The sequence below is a fragment of the Callionymus lyra genome, chromosome 18 (genome assembly GCF_982586985.1).
Source record: "Callionymus lyra chromosome 18, fCalLyr1.hap1.1, whole genome shotgun sequence".
NCBI classification, from domain to species: domain Eukaryota; kingdom Metazoa; phylum Chordata; class Actinopteri; order Syngnathiformes; family Callionymidae; genus Callionymus; species Callionymus lyra.
In genome coordinates, this window is record NC_141835.1 from 5,212,979 (window position 1) to 5,229,105 (window position 16,127).

At 39.5% G+C, this 16,127-nt stretch overlaps 1 protein-coding gene across 3 annotated transcripts in view; it reads right to left on the reverse strand.

Moving 5' to 3' along the window:
• Positions 1-16,040, reverse strand: part of tecpr2 (tectonin beta-propeller repeat containing 2) — a 29,421-nt gene extending 13,381 nt beyond the window's left edge. For 2 of the 3 annotated variants that reach the window (XM_087780197.1, XM_087780195.1), the window contains exons 1-16: positions 15,901-16,040; positions 14,473-14,568; positions 12,605-12,745; positions 12,393-12,521; positions 12,182-12,313; positions 10,800-10,957; positions 9,405-9,558; positions 9,193-9,345; positions 7,722-7,854; positions 7,442-7,644; positions 5,729-5,924; positions 5,495-5,669; positions 5,208-5,424; positions 1,267-1,482; positions 1,135-1,202; positions 952-1,067 (exon numbers count right to left, since the gene is read on the reverse strand). In XM_087780197.1, the coding sequence (XP_087636323.1) occupies positions 952-1,067; positions 1,135-1,202; positions 1,267-1,482; positions 5,208-5,424; positions 5,495-5,669; positions 5,729-5,924; positions 7,442-7,644; positions 7,722-7,854; positions 9,193-9,345; positions 9,405-9,558; positions 10,800-10,957; positions 12,182-12,313; positions 12,393-12,521; positions 12,605-12,745; positions 14,473-14,553 (2,272 nt within the window). In that variant the 5' untranslated portion in view covers positions 14,554-14,568; positions 15,901-16,040. Of the gene's footprint in view, positions 1-951; positions 1,068-1,134; positions 1,203-1,266; positions 1,483-5,207; positions 5,425-5,494; positions 5,670-5,728; positions 5,925-7,441; positions 7,645-7,721; positions 7,855-9,192; positions 9,346-9,404; positions 9,559-10,799; positions 10,958-12,181; positions 12,314-12,392; positions 12,522-12,604; positions 12,746-14,472; positions 14,569-15,162; positions 15,212-15,900 lie in introns of those variants that run through there. The other variant, XM_087780196.1, reaches the window with a different exon arrangement.
• Positions 16,041-16,127: the final 87 nt, after the last annotated feature.

Consider the following 16,127-nt stretch of genomic DNA (forward strand, 5'->3'; position numbering starts at 1 on the left):
GTAAGTAATAGTAAGTAAGTAATATTTATTTATATAGCGCTTTTTCCAGACCAGGGTCACAAAGCGCTTAAACAATCAAAACAATACTCAAAAAAGTACATACTTTAAAGATCAAGATAATACTGAGAACAACACAGGAGTTCCAGAAAATGAAGGAAAAGCCTGAACAAATAGAAACGTCTTGAGATGTAACATATACTCATTAAAACCACATCTTATACCATCTCTTCACATGCTGACCTTAATTTTGATTTTTTTTAAATTAGATGTAAAATGTCTGTTAAAAGTGACGCTTCAACAAAACTATGAGCTTTTATATGCAAGTGTTATTTAGATGTTTTTTTTGTTTTTTAAACATATTTGTTTATTGATTTTTCACATAAATCAACCAGTACAACTCAACATAGGCTAAGAAGGGAAATAACATTCTAACAGCTGTTAAAATAAAAGTATATATATCCACATACACACTCAAACATATATATTCATAAAGAAAAATATGAAAAGATGTTTAGTTTTATTCACACAACTGCGTCATATTCCAAAGAAACACAGATGTCAGGTATTGTATACGTTTATGATATATATACTTATATTATGTTTTAAATGACTTCAGACCACAGTGTTTGTTCTCGCATCATTTTTCAAAGATTGTTTATGAAGATTTATTTATTATTTTCTTTTTACTTTAGTGATCAAATTACTTATAAATATAGTCACAACTTGGAGTCACACTTTTATTTATGATTTCTTTAATTATATTGATGTTTACAAAATACTAATGAAGTCAACAAATCCGTGCCGCTCGTCACGCGTTTACTGCGTTAAATAAAGTTTATTATAATTAATACGGTTATAATAATTATCTGTGAATTTCTCTGTCAGATTTCTCTCAAGGGATTTAATAAAGTATCTTTCGTTTCATGAGTCGCGCGCAGGTGATCGTCTTACCTAAAGGCGACAGCGCCATCTGGTGGACGTTATCTTCAAAGCGCTGCCAGTGGAGTCCGGTCTCGGGCAGAGGACTACAGAAGAGTCCGCCTTTGAAGTCCAGACACCAAACATACCTGCGTGACACACAGTGACGACACGTGACATGACGTCACACACACGCCACAGTTACAGGATACAAACCTGTCAGTCACTTGCAGGCTCAGGATCCCACATCCGGGCCCGGAATATCCCATCCAGCTCTCTGCCAACTGACCCCACAAACACCCCTGGTTATATTCTGATCGCACTCTATTGTCAGTGATGTTGTGTGACCTGCACTGGTCTCCTCCGGTCTCCGTCCTCACTCTCCTCCTCCACGCGTCGGTCGCGGACGTCGTTCTGAGCTCTGCTGGCGTGATGGCCGTCGTTACGAGGAGGATTGACGGCGTAGATGTCGGCGTCGTCCTCGCTCGACACGCTGGCCTTGCGCTCCAGGTTGCTCACGGTGGAGAAGAACATCTGGTCGGCACCGGGATCCAACTCTTCCTCCTGAACGTGAACACAGAGTCCAGTCAAACACACTTCTGCAGCTGGACCTGAGAGTGTCAGATGTTACGTGGGCTTCAAGACGCAGTAACTTCTCATCATGACTATGTTTTGAACTCATTACTTTATAAAGTTGCTCTCAAATCTGGACGAACGAGAGGTTACGAGAGCGGATTACATTATGACGTAATAATGGATTCACTCCTCCAGCCAGCTGTAATCATGGTTTTGTTTACACAACGAGTCCCTAGGAGGTGGAGACTTTTGGGATTGATGACGCGCAGTGACAAACCTCCACGCTTGACCAATCCCAGCAGAGTGGGTGTGGTTATGGTCAACAAGATTTAATCTCCAGAAAAACAAAATGTTTTCAGTGGGCGGAGCTTAAGATCATTTTCTAATGTCAATATTTCTATGAAAAGAGAGTTTTGTACAAACACACACTGATGATACAATAGTCACACATCACAACAACACACACACTGATGATACAATAGAGTCACACATCACAACAACACACACACACTGATGATACAATAGAGTCACACATCACAACAACACACACACACTGAAGATACAATAGAGTCACACATCACAACAACAAACAAACACTGATGATACAATACAGTCACACATCACAACAACACACACTGATGATACAATAGAGTCACACATCACAACAACACACACTGGTGATACAATAGAGTCACACATCACAACAACAAACACACACTGATGATACAATAGAGTCACACATCACAACAACACACACACACTGATGATACAATAGAGTCACACATCACAACAACACACACACACTGAAGATACAATAGAGTCACACATCACAACAACAAACAAACACTGATGATACAATAGAGTCACACATCACAACAACACACACTGATGATACAATAGAGTCACACATCACAACAACACACACTGGTGATACAATAGAGTCACACATCACAACAACAAACACACACTGATGATACAATAGAGTCACACATTACAACAACACACACACACTGATGATACAATAGAGTCACACATCACAACAACACACACACACTGATGATACAATAGAGTCACACATCACAACAACACACACACACTGAAGATACAATAGAGTCACACATCACAACAACAAACAAACACTGATGATACAATACAGTCACACATCACAACAACACACACTGATGATACAATAGAGTCACACATCACAACAACACACACTGGTGATACAATAGAGTCACACATCACAACAACAAACACACACTGATGAAACAATAGAGTCACACATTACAACAACACACACACACTGATGATACAATAGAGTCACACATCACAACAACACACACACACTGATGATACAATAGAGTCACACATCACAACAACAACACACACACACTGATGATACAATAGAGTCACACATCACAACAACAAACACACACTGATGCTACAATAGAGTCACACATCACAACACACACACACACACACACTAATGATACAATAGAGCCACACATCACAACAACAAACACACACTGATGCTACAATAGAGTCACACATCACAACAACAAACACACACTGATGATACAATAGTGTCACACATCACAACAACAAACACACACTGATGATACAATAGAGTCACACATCACAACAACACACACACACTGATGATACAATAGAGTCACACATCACAACAACAAACACACATTGATGATACAATAGAGTCACACATCACAACAACAAACACACACTGATGATACAATAGAGTCACACATCACAACAACAAACACACACTGATGTTACAATAGAGTCACACATTACAACAACACACACACTGATGATACAATAGAGTCAAACATCACAACAACAAACACACACTGATGATACAATAGAGTCACACATCACAACAATACACACACACTGATGATACAATAGAGTCACACATCACAACAACACACACACACACACACTGATGATACAATAGAGTCACACATCACAACAACAAACACACACTGATGATACAATAGAGTCACACATCACAACAACACACACACACTGATGATACAATAGAGTCACACATCACAACAACACACACAAACTGATGATACAATATAGTCACACATTACAACAACATAGACACACTGATGATACAATAGAGTCACACATCACAACAACACACACATACTGATGATACAATAGAGTCACACATCACAACCACAAACACACACTGATAATACAATAGAGTCATACATCACAACAACAAACACACACTGATGATACAATAGAGTCACACATCACAACAACACACACACACTGATGATACAATAGAGTCACACATCACAACAACACACACACACTGATGATACAATAGAGTCACACATCACAACGACACACACACACTGATGATGCAATAGAGTCACACATCACAACAACAAACACACACTGATGATACAATAGAGTCACACATCACAACAACACACACACTGATGATACAATAAGAGTCACACATCACAACAACAAACACACACTGATGATACAATAGAGTCACACATCACATCAACACACACACACTGATGATACAATAGAGTCACACATCACAACAACACACACAAACTGATGATACAATAGAGTCACACATCACAACAACACACATATACTGATGATCACAACAACAAACACACTCATGATACAATAGAGTCACACATCACATCAACACACACACACTGATGATACAATAGAGTCACACATCACAACAACACACACAAACTGATGATACAATAGAGTCACACATTACAACAACATAGACACACTGATGATACAATAGAGTCACACATCACAACAACAAACATATACTGATGATACAATAGAGTCACACATCACAACAACACACACACACTGATGATACAATAGAGTCACACATCACAACACACACACACACACTAATGATACAATAGAGTCACACATCACAACAACAAACACACACTGACGATACAATAGAGTCACACATCACAACAACAAACACACACTGATGATACAATAGAGTCACACATCACAACAACACACACACACTGATGATACAAAAGAGTCACACATCACAACACACACACACACACACACTAATGATACAATAGAGTCGCACATCACAACAACACACACACACTGATGATACAATAGAGTCACACATCACAACAACAAATACACATTGATGATACAATAGAGTCACACATCACAACAACAAACACACACTGATGATACAATAGAGTCACACATCACAACAACACACACACACTGATGATACAAAAGAGTCACACATCACAACACACACACACACACACACTAATGATACAATAGAGTCGCACATCACAACAACACACACACACTGATGATACAATAGAGTCACACATCACAACAACAAATACACATTGATGATACAATAGAGTCACACATCACAACAACAAACACACACTGATGATACAATAGTCACACATCACAACAACAAACACACACTGACGATACAATAGAGTCACACATCACAACAACAAACACACACTGATGATACAATAGAGTCACACATCACAACAACACACACACAAACACACGCTTTAGTTGATAGTTGAACTACTTTTTCTAAAGCGCTAACAAAGCTAACAACGCTAACAAAGAAAATAACGCTAACAATGCTAACAATGCTAACAAAGCTAACACTGCTAACGTCAACACACCTCCTCTTCCTCTGGTCCAATCAGAGGACTCAGCAATTCATCCATTTCCTGTTTGGCCTCGTTGTCCTCGTCGTTGTTGTGCAGGTACGAGAAGGAGCATTCCAGCAGCAGGTCCACGTCCGGGGTCAAAGCCTGGGCGGCAGAAGTCGACCCCTGACCTTGAGTGTCCTTGTCTTGCAGGGCCTGGATGAGCAGGGTTCCTGCGGGGGGGCACGACCTGCGCGAGGGAAGCGGTCGATCAGAGAAGGTCGTGCGACGCCGTTGAGAGGAGAGACATGTTCTCTTACCCACAGTCGGCGGAGGACGACTCCGGCAGCTTGTCGGCTTCATCCGGACAGTCCTGTGAGTTCAGGCTGGCGAGTGGAGCTCCGTCGCTCAGCGGGGCGTCACTTCCTGCTTCACCGTCGTCCACCACCAGCTTAGACTCGGAGCTCTCGGACAGACGGGGTCCACTGCTGCTGTCTGTCACAGAACAACTGTCGGGTCAGACTCGGCTTCACTCTCTCCGGCGTCTCCACCACCTTGTCGTTGTCTCTTCTTCTTCTTCACGCGGATGGCTTTGACCACCAGCTCCTGCTCCATCTCACCGCCGCCGCCGTACTGTCTGGACACCAGCTCGTAGGACGTGGCGACCGGACTGTTGCCGTGGAGACTGTCCCAGGACGTGAGCGAGCTGCTGCGGCTGTGAGAGCGGACGCCGCCGGGCGCCGGACACGTCTGAGGAAACGTTCACAAGACACCTGTTGTGTTATCAGTTTTATCTTGATCTTTAAAATAAATACTTTATTGAATATTGTTTTGATTGTTTAAGCGCTTTGTGACCCTGGTCTGGAAAAGCTCTATATAAATAAGAATTACTTACTAACTTACTTACAAGAGGTCGATCCAGACGTGACCAGTCGAGCTCAACTCTTAACTTTAAGATTAAAGTTGCAAAAATGTTGGGTTAATTATTCCATCTATGGTCAGACATTCTGTCGCTCTGATCCAAAACTATCTCTCCTTTATATCCTTCAATCAAGACGGTTATTATCATTTATTATATAGTAACTGTTTTATATCTAAAAGTGGGTATTTTTGTTGATGCTATTGTCACTGCTTGAGATGCCTGAAGGGCAAAATAATAGAATAACAACAATAATAATTATATTTATAATAACAGTTAGAACAAATATAATAGTAATAATAATAACATAAATGATTATAAATGATAATTAATCATTTGTGAATAAATCCAAGACGTCAGATCAACATGAACAATTTGGATAAGATATATATATATATATATATATTCGATACGATACGTGTCACGATACACGTGTGACGATACGATACGTGTCACGATACATGTGTGATGATACGATACGTGTCACGATACATGTGTGACGATACGATACGTGTCACGATACACGTGTGACGAGACGGTAGGTGTCACGATACACGTGTGACGATACGATACGTGTCACGATACGATACGTGTCACGATGCATGTGAGACGATACGATACGTGTCACGATACATGTGAGACAAGACCATACGTGTCACGATACACGTGTGACGATACGATACGTGTCACGATACATGTGTGACGATACGATACGTGTCACGATACATGTGTGACGATACGATACGTGTCACGATACATGTGTGACGATACGATATGTGTCACGATACACTTGTGACGAGACGGTAGGTGTCACGGTACACGTGTGACGATACGATGCGTGTCACGATACATGTGTGACGATACGATACGTGTCACGATACACGTGTGACGATACGATGCGTGTCACGATACATGTGTGACGATACGATACGTGTCACGATACACGTGTGACGAGACGGTAGGTGTCACGATACACGTGTGACGATACGATATATATATATATATATATATATATTCTATTTCATTTATACATTTTTAATTTATTTTAATTGTTCATTATGGTTGTCTTAAGTTCAAAAACAAATGTAAAAACTCTGGAACAAATTGACAATTTAAGGAACTGTTAATTTGGAGTTTTTACATTTGTTTTAGAGTTTGATTCTAATCTTCTTAAGTCTTAAAAAAGATCTAAAAAAAAGGTTTGTCAGTTAAAAAAGGTTTAATCTAGGACTAGAACTGAAGTAATATTTGAATAAATGTAACTGAAAGTAGCAAATTAAAGAAGGAGTGAAACATGTTATGATAAAACAGATGATTAAGGGTCAAGGTTCAACAACAGCTCAATGACCTCCTGCTCGTCCTCCACCGTCTCCACTCCTTCTTCCACCGCCTTGTCTCCTCCACTGCCCTCCTCCGGCGGGTTCCCACTCGTCCCCTCGCCCTCCACGATGATGGCCATGGTTCTGATGGGCTGAGCCGTCTCGATGAGGCCGGACGGAGGCAGGCGGGTGGGCGTCATGGGCGAGGTCAGGCGGAGGGACAGGTCGGACACTGGAGAAGAAACACCATCATCGTCGTGGTCGTCAGGAGATGAAGACGTGTCGCTGGTGTGAGGCGGAGACACTCACGGTTGGACACCAGACCTTCTGGCGTGTCCGAGAGACGGATGATGTCTCGATCTCCTTTCAGGATGAAGATCTCGTTGTCTGAACACGACACTGACACGATGTCTCCGCTGCTCTCCAGCGAGCCGATGATCTCCTGAACACACGAGTGTCACTTCATATCAAAGTACATCAGAATATTGACCTTTGAACTGTAGAATCTTTGGACTTTTTTTGGAAATGTTTTTTTAATAATTTAATAGTGAATCAATTATTTTCTATATTATTATGAACTACTTTTTCTAAAGCGCTTACAAAGCTAATTACGCTAACAAAGCTAATTACGCAAACAAAGCTAACAACAGATTTAAACGTTTTTTAAGATTATTAACAGGGTTTTTTTTACATGGAAAGTTTGTTATTCAAATTCCAATAATAAAAAAATAAAAATTCTAAAGTCAAAATGTTATAAATCTTAGTCCTTAATTCAATATATAAATGTCGCTATAATAGAGTCACCAGACATTAGCAACAGAGCACCGAGCTACGCGATCCAACTTTCAGCCAATCACAGGGTCTCTATTGTACCACAATTTTAAATTGAATTTAAAAGGCTAATTTTGAAAAATAATAAATGAATTCTTAGAACAACATAATCAAACTCTATGTGTAAAAAAGATTTGTACGTATATTCTTAAATTTGTTGATTAAATAAAAACGAATCCAAATCTTCAATATACAAATGTTTGAATGAAATAATTAAAATATTCAATCAATTTTGATCATTTAACTAAAATATGAATATTATATATATATATATATATATATATATATATATATATAAATTGATATATTGAATATATATATATATATATATATATATATATATATTCAATCAATTTTGATCATTTAACTAAAATATGAATATTATATATATAAAATGTTGGTATACTTTAATCTTATAATCTTACGTTTTATCTTTAAAGTATATACTTTATTTGAGTATTGTTTTGATTGTTTAAGCGCTTTGTGACCCTGGTCTAGAAAAGCGCTATATAAATAAATATTACTTACTTACTTACTTACTATACTAGTATTGTGTTCTTCTACGTCGTCACACTCGCTGAAAGTAACTTTAAGTATTGTCTGGTGTCACTATTATGCCAACATTTTATATTTCGTCAAAAGACTATTAATTTAAAAATATTTAATTTAGAAATAATTGATTAATTATTATATTATTGTATATATATATATATATTATAATAAAATCTACGTGTAAAACAATTGTTTTATATATTTTTAAATTAAATTATATTAAAAAAAATTAATCAGCCTTTACATATAGAAATGATTGAATTACATGATTTAAAAAAATAATTCAATGCTTAAAAAAACAATATTTTAACCAAAAAGTTGAAACATTTGAAGAGTTAAATGCAACATTTAATCATCTTATGATTTAATTCCTGCAGTAAATAAACGTTCTAAGCACCTCCTTCACACAGTCCAGGACGTAGACGCTGTACTCGTTCCAGCTCAGGATCCAGGACCCTTTGAGAAAACAGCTCAGCAGACCGAGCTGTCGTTCGGGGGGTCGACACCCGCCTATAGAGTCCCGTCGCGGAAACATCTCGAACTGAGGAAACTGCGGAAACAAAACCCACTGGTTCGATCCGTCACAGACACGTGGACCAGGGATCAGACCTGGGTGTTGAAGAGGGGTCTGAGCAGCCGGGTGTCGTCCACCTGACCCCCCACGTCTGCCCTCCACAGTCTGAGTCCGGGTCGTGCGGCGAACACCTGCAGGTCGCTCTGTTTGCAGAGAGCCGGCAGGAAACACGCCCCGAACCTGCCGCTGCTGCAGCATTGAAAGAACACTTCAGGATCGATGATGACACAAAAATACATTTAACAAGTTTAGTTTAGACATAACACCGTTTAACACTTTACCAACTTACTGTTCAATCCTGTCAAATTACAAAATCGTGTCAATTACAAACAAAATTAAATAAAATAACTGCGAATTAAATTAAAATGTTATTTTAAAGGTTAAATACATATTTAACAGCAGCTTTTAAAGCTGAAGTTTCCACTCATTTTGCCTTTAAAATAGAACTTAAAGTTAAATTACACTTATCACACTTATCATCTCGTCGCACATGTATCGTGACACGTATCGTATCGTCACACATGTATCATGACACGGATCGTCTCGTCACACGTGTACCGTGACACCTATCATCTCGTCACACGTGTATCGTGACACGTATCGTATCGTTACACATGTGACGTGACACGTATCATCTCGTCGCACATGTATCGTGACACGTATCGTATCGTCACACATGTATCATGACACGTATCGTATCGTTACACATGTGACGTGACACGTATCATCTCGTCGCACATGTATCGTGACACGTATCGTATCGTCACACATGTATCATGACACGTATCGTATCGTCACACTTGTATCGTGAAACTTATCATCTCGTCGCACATGTATCGTGACACGTATCGTATCGTCACACATGTATCATGACACGTATCGTCTCGTCACACGTGTACCGTGACACCTATCATCTCGTCACACGTGTATCGTGACACATATCGTATTGTCACACGTGTATCATGACACGTATCGTATAGTCACACATGGATCGTGACACGTATCATATAGTCACACGTGTTCGGGACACGTATCGTATCCTCACACATGTATCGTGACACGTATCGTATCGTCACACGTGTATCGTGACACCTATCGTCTCGTCACACGTGTATCGTGACACGTATCGTATCGTCACACATGTATTGTGACACGTATCGTATCGTCACACTTGTATCGTGACACGTATCGTATCGTCACACATGTATCGTGACACGTATCGTATCGTATCGTCACACGTGTATCGTGACACGTATCGTCTCGTCACACGTGTATCGTGACACGTATCGTATTGTCGCACATGTATCGTGACACGTATCGTATCGTCACACGTGTATCGTGACACGTATCGTCTCGTCACACGTGTATGGTGACACGTATTGTATCAACAGATTCTTGCCAACACACAGCTCTTCTTGTGTGTGTGTTACCTCTTCCTGGGCTTGGAGCCGACCTGGGTGACCTGGATCTTCTGGGTAGAGAAGAGCACGGATCGGTGCAGCGTGGAAACCATCAGCACCTGGTGACTGTAGTCCAGCTGAACGATGGAGGACGACTCTTCCAACAGCAGCACAGGATCACAGACGCCCTGCACGACAACATCGGTGCAAAAACAACCTGTTAATCTAGTACTTCTGTAGTACTTCTTGTACTTGATATATATATTTTATTGTTATTTACATTTGAAGGGATGATGTTATTCTATGTGAATCTCAGTATCCTTTTCTTTGTGTCACTTCCTTTGATCTATGTTTTTTATATTTACACTTTGTCATCCCTTGCACTTTTTTTTATTGCACTTTGTTCTTTTTATTTGCATTTGCATTTATTGTTCTTGCTCTTTTGAGGTGGAAACCCAATTTCAGGAAGGAGAATTTAGATTAGATAGACTTTATTAATTCAAGATAATAATACAGTATGTCTGTATTTTTAATGCTTTTGCTATTTAGTCGTATTTTTCATGTGAACCGTTTAATCCAATATAAACGTACGTTAAATGTTGTTTGTAAACTGCTGTTATAACCGAAGTGTCCCCAAGAATAAATGTACATTTTATCTTATCTTATATAAGTGTTTCTAACTCTGACCCCCACTTCTGTACTTCAATCGTGTGTGTACTACTATTATGAATAGTTGTTAATTTATTCTATTATTCTAATTATTATTGTGTCTATTTTATATTTGTATTGTATCATATTTGTAATTTGTTTCAATATTATTGATTTTTTATTATTATTATTTATTTATTTGTAATACTATTTGTTTAATGTACTGTGTATGAATATTTATACATGTATACATAGGTGTATATATATATAAAATATACAAACATTTTTCGAGTTAAAGTTATAAACACTTAATAAATACATTTGTATTCGGTCAAAGATTTCTCTCTTTTCTTTGAAGCATGTATTTATACTTCGACACCGGACACCTGAGGTATTTCCGCCGCCGTGAGATGATGTCATCGTGACACATGATACTCACTTCCATATATACTGCGACATGTGATGTCACGAGGGCTTTATTTACGGTGACGGTTGAAGACTTTTGGTTCGTCAGGTCCTGCTCAGATCGTGAAGGTCACGAGGATTTGAATCACTCATAGTTTTGCATCAATATTTCTGTCAAGGTCGAGTATAAAATCGACGACCTCGCTGCTCCTTTGACTCAATAAAATGGACGAATAAAGTGTTTTTTTTTCTGGACTAACTATGGGATGCTTGTGTCTGTATACATGTCTCTGTGGATGACTTTGGGTTGTCGAGACTCTCAGAGGAGCATTAGTTCGACCGGATCTCTCCGCTCTCACCTGAACCAGGTCCAGAGACGTAAAGACGACTCGTCCCTTGTCGTCCCCGGAGAACAGCTTCATGCCGTTCGTGCTCCACGCCAGAGACGTCACCGTCCCCTTGTGGAGGCCGGCGACGTTGTATCGCCTCAGCTGTGACCACAAGGAGTCGCCGAGTGAACCTCTCCAAGTTAAAAAAAAAAATCATCCATTTTTTTTTCAATGGTCTCACCTGCTTGTTGCGACCCGGCAGAGGAGAGACCAGCTGGAAGACGACGACCAGGCCGGACGCCGTTCCCACGGCAACCAGGTCGTCGAAGCAGCTCAGGATCTTCACGGCTGTGATGGCGTCAGACTTCCCCTGAACACACACACACACACACACACACACACGTGAGGATCACGAGCAGACGAGTGGAACGATGACGGGAGAAGCTTCCGAACCTCCAGGCTGTACTTGTTCATGTGAGCCCGGCGCCGACAGTAAAGGTAGAGCATCCCGATGCTGCTGCCCACGGCGATGAAGTCACTGCTGCTGTCCAGAGAGGTCAGGTAGACCAGGACCGTCCGGAAGCCGCGCTGCACCTGCAGTTCATTTAGTCGTCTCATGAGTCGGTCAAACCATGATAAGACCGTTAAAACCGTTCATCTGAGCAACAAAATGTGTATTTAACAGTAAGTATGAATGTGAATTTATCTTTTAGTTTCACACTTTAAATGGATCTTAATTATCTCTGTGTTTGTCCTCATATATTAAAACTATCAAAGCAAATTCCTCTAATATCAGTTTCTGTATATTTGTCGTTGATGTCTTATCTTAAACACTGGCATCTTTGAAGTTTTGGCCACATGACGTTTTGGAACATGTGATCTAAATGATAAATGAGTAAGTAAGTAATATTTATTTATATAGCGCTTTTCCAGACCAGGGTCACAAAGTGCTTAAACAATTTAAAAAATACTCACTAAAATATATACTTTAAAGATCAAGATAATACTGAGAACAACACAGGAGTTCCAGAAAATCAAGAAAAAGACAAAAAAAAACGTCTTAAGATGTTTATGAAGGAGTCAGTAGATCATCAAGAACAAAGAGAGGAAGATTGTTCCAAAGCTTAGGAGCAACAGCCTGGAAGGAATAATAATTAAATAAATATAAATATAAGTTCAGTCGTACACTTTTTTACACTTTTTTAGACAAATATATTGAAATAATTTTCATCACAAAAAGATGATTAAAGGTGAATCATTTACAGTCTTTCTCACACACACACACACACACACACACACACACACACACACACACACACACACACACACACACACACACACACACACACACACACACACACACACACACACACACACACACACACAACACACACACTCACACACACTCACACACACTCGCAAATTCCCCTTTACTCTCATAAAGTTAAAATAATACTTTGAAACTGGCCATTTAGGAATGTTTCAAAATCACTATCCATCAATACTGTAACTAGTTCAACCATAAAGATCCTTGTTTTATTGATCCTTTTTATGTTTTTTTGTTTGATACTTTTCGTGGTGATTTATATCATATTTAAAATAAAAAGTATATAAAATAATGGTTTTGCATTTGAAGTATTTAATATTAAAATATATGAAAAATGCAACGTTTTTTAGAATCTTAAAAATGGATGGATGGATGGATGGAAGGATGGATGGATGGATGGATGGATGGATGGATGGATGGATGGATGGATGGATGGATGGATGGATGGATGGAAGGATGGATGGATGGATGGATGGAAGGATGGATGGATGGATGGATGGATGGATGGATGGATGGAAGGATAGATGGATGGATGGAAGGATGGATGGATGGATGGATGGATGGATGGATGGATGGATGGATGGATGGATGGATGGATGGATGGATGGATGGATGGATGGATGGATGGATGGATGGATGGAAGGATGGATGGATGGATGGATGGATGGATGGATGGATGGATGGATGGAAGGATAGATGGATGGATGGAAGGATGGATGGATGGATGGAAGGATAGATGGATGGATGGAAGGATAGATAGATGGATGGATGGATGGATGGATGGATGGATGGATGGATGGATGGATGGATGGATGGATGGATGGATGGATGGATGGATGGATGGATGGATGGATGGATGGATGGATGGATGGATGGAAGGATGGATGGATGGATGGATGGAAGGATGGATGGATGGATGGAAGGATAGATGGATGGATGGAAGGATGGATGGATGGATGGATGGATCTGTTTCAGTTGATTCATTCAAACACACCTTGGCTGGGATTGCGTTCAGCAGGTAGTAAAGCGGGCAGAACTCCCTCAGGATGGACACCTGGGCTGGTTGTGACGCCATGGCCTCGTTGGAGATCTAGAAATTAAAAATATATATATTTTTTCTCTCAACATAATCAAGTAAACAAAGCTGCACCGCAACTAAAGCTCTTCACAAAAAGTGAGTTCAATGGTAAATTATGGAGAAAGTTATAAGTATTTCTCCTTCAGACGATGCACTTTGTTATGAGCTCATGTAATGTTTATTTCTAATGCAATGAGCTGCAGTTCCTCTTTATTTACAGCAGACCAGGATACATGCGTGAAAATGCACAAGTGATCACGGAGAACATGATGAATAATAAAGTAAATAAAAGCTTTTTCTTATTGATTATTACTTGTTCAGTTGTAATATTCAACTTCGTTTTCCCTTTTTTCCACTTTTGCTGTCACACAACATGTTTAATATCAATGATATGATGATTTAATTTAAAATACTTCCTCTATGATTTAACTTACAAGATATAAGTTAAATAAAATACATGTGAAGTTAGTCTTGTGTTTAACTAATAAGTTGCTGCAGAGTTTCATTTGTGAATGTGGAAATACTTTTTTCATTATTTATAAATTGCCGTGGAACTGACGGATTAATCATATTCATGGAACTTCACTTGACATCCATGTGACTCACAGATTTCCTCCCAAATCTCCCCTGACCGTCACAACTGTGTCGCGTCCATGTTTACATCTGGAGACACATCGGCAGCACAGCCCGCCATCATTTATCATCATAGTGTCCGGGAACATATGATCATTCAAAGCTTTACCATGAATATGAATATGACAGTTTATTATATCATCTCCGCCTTTGTTGACTCTTGATACCAATGGTGTTGTAATGATGACATCTGCAATAAAAGTGTGTCAATGTGATATTTTTTATTTCATATCCATCACCACTTTCAGAAGAGAAGCTTTATTTACTTCATCCCACAAAAAGATGGAGAATTGTGGCTCCATGACCTGGTTTAACCCCAAGAAGGCAATGTCTTGTTCTCAACCAATGACTGCGTCGTTGTTATCAGCTTCAATCTTCCTGTAACTATCAGGAAATCCGCCTTTTTTTAATAGTCTGGACCTGAAAGTGTGTCAGTTATGAAGCAAAACAATGATCATGACAAGTGTGTTTTGGTTTCACAGGTCAGTGTCAGGAAAAATACATGTTGTTCTATAAACAGCGACCATAGGCTACATTTATAACACATATATATTAAAAGAATGATCATAAATGTGAGTTTTAAAGAGAGAAAAGATCTGATTCTTCCTCCCTTTGACAGAGACGTCGCGACTGTTTACAGGCGAGCTAGCATGAGATGGTTAAGCTAGCTGTGGTCACTGCAGGCGAGACTCACCACAAACACTCACTTACGTTCTCTCATGAGACAGACGCTGGTCAGATGTTCGTCCAGATGTGTTTATCTCTGGTCGACGTCAAAGATTCGGACGAAAACATTGAACCTGTCAGACACATCTCTGCTGACGTATTCAAAGTGCGCCACCTGCTGACAGAACCAAAACAAACATTTTTCTAGGTGGTCCTTTACAAATTACAACCAAAAATAAATACTTTACACGAGTGGCTTAATGTTCTCTTAC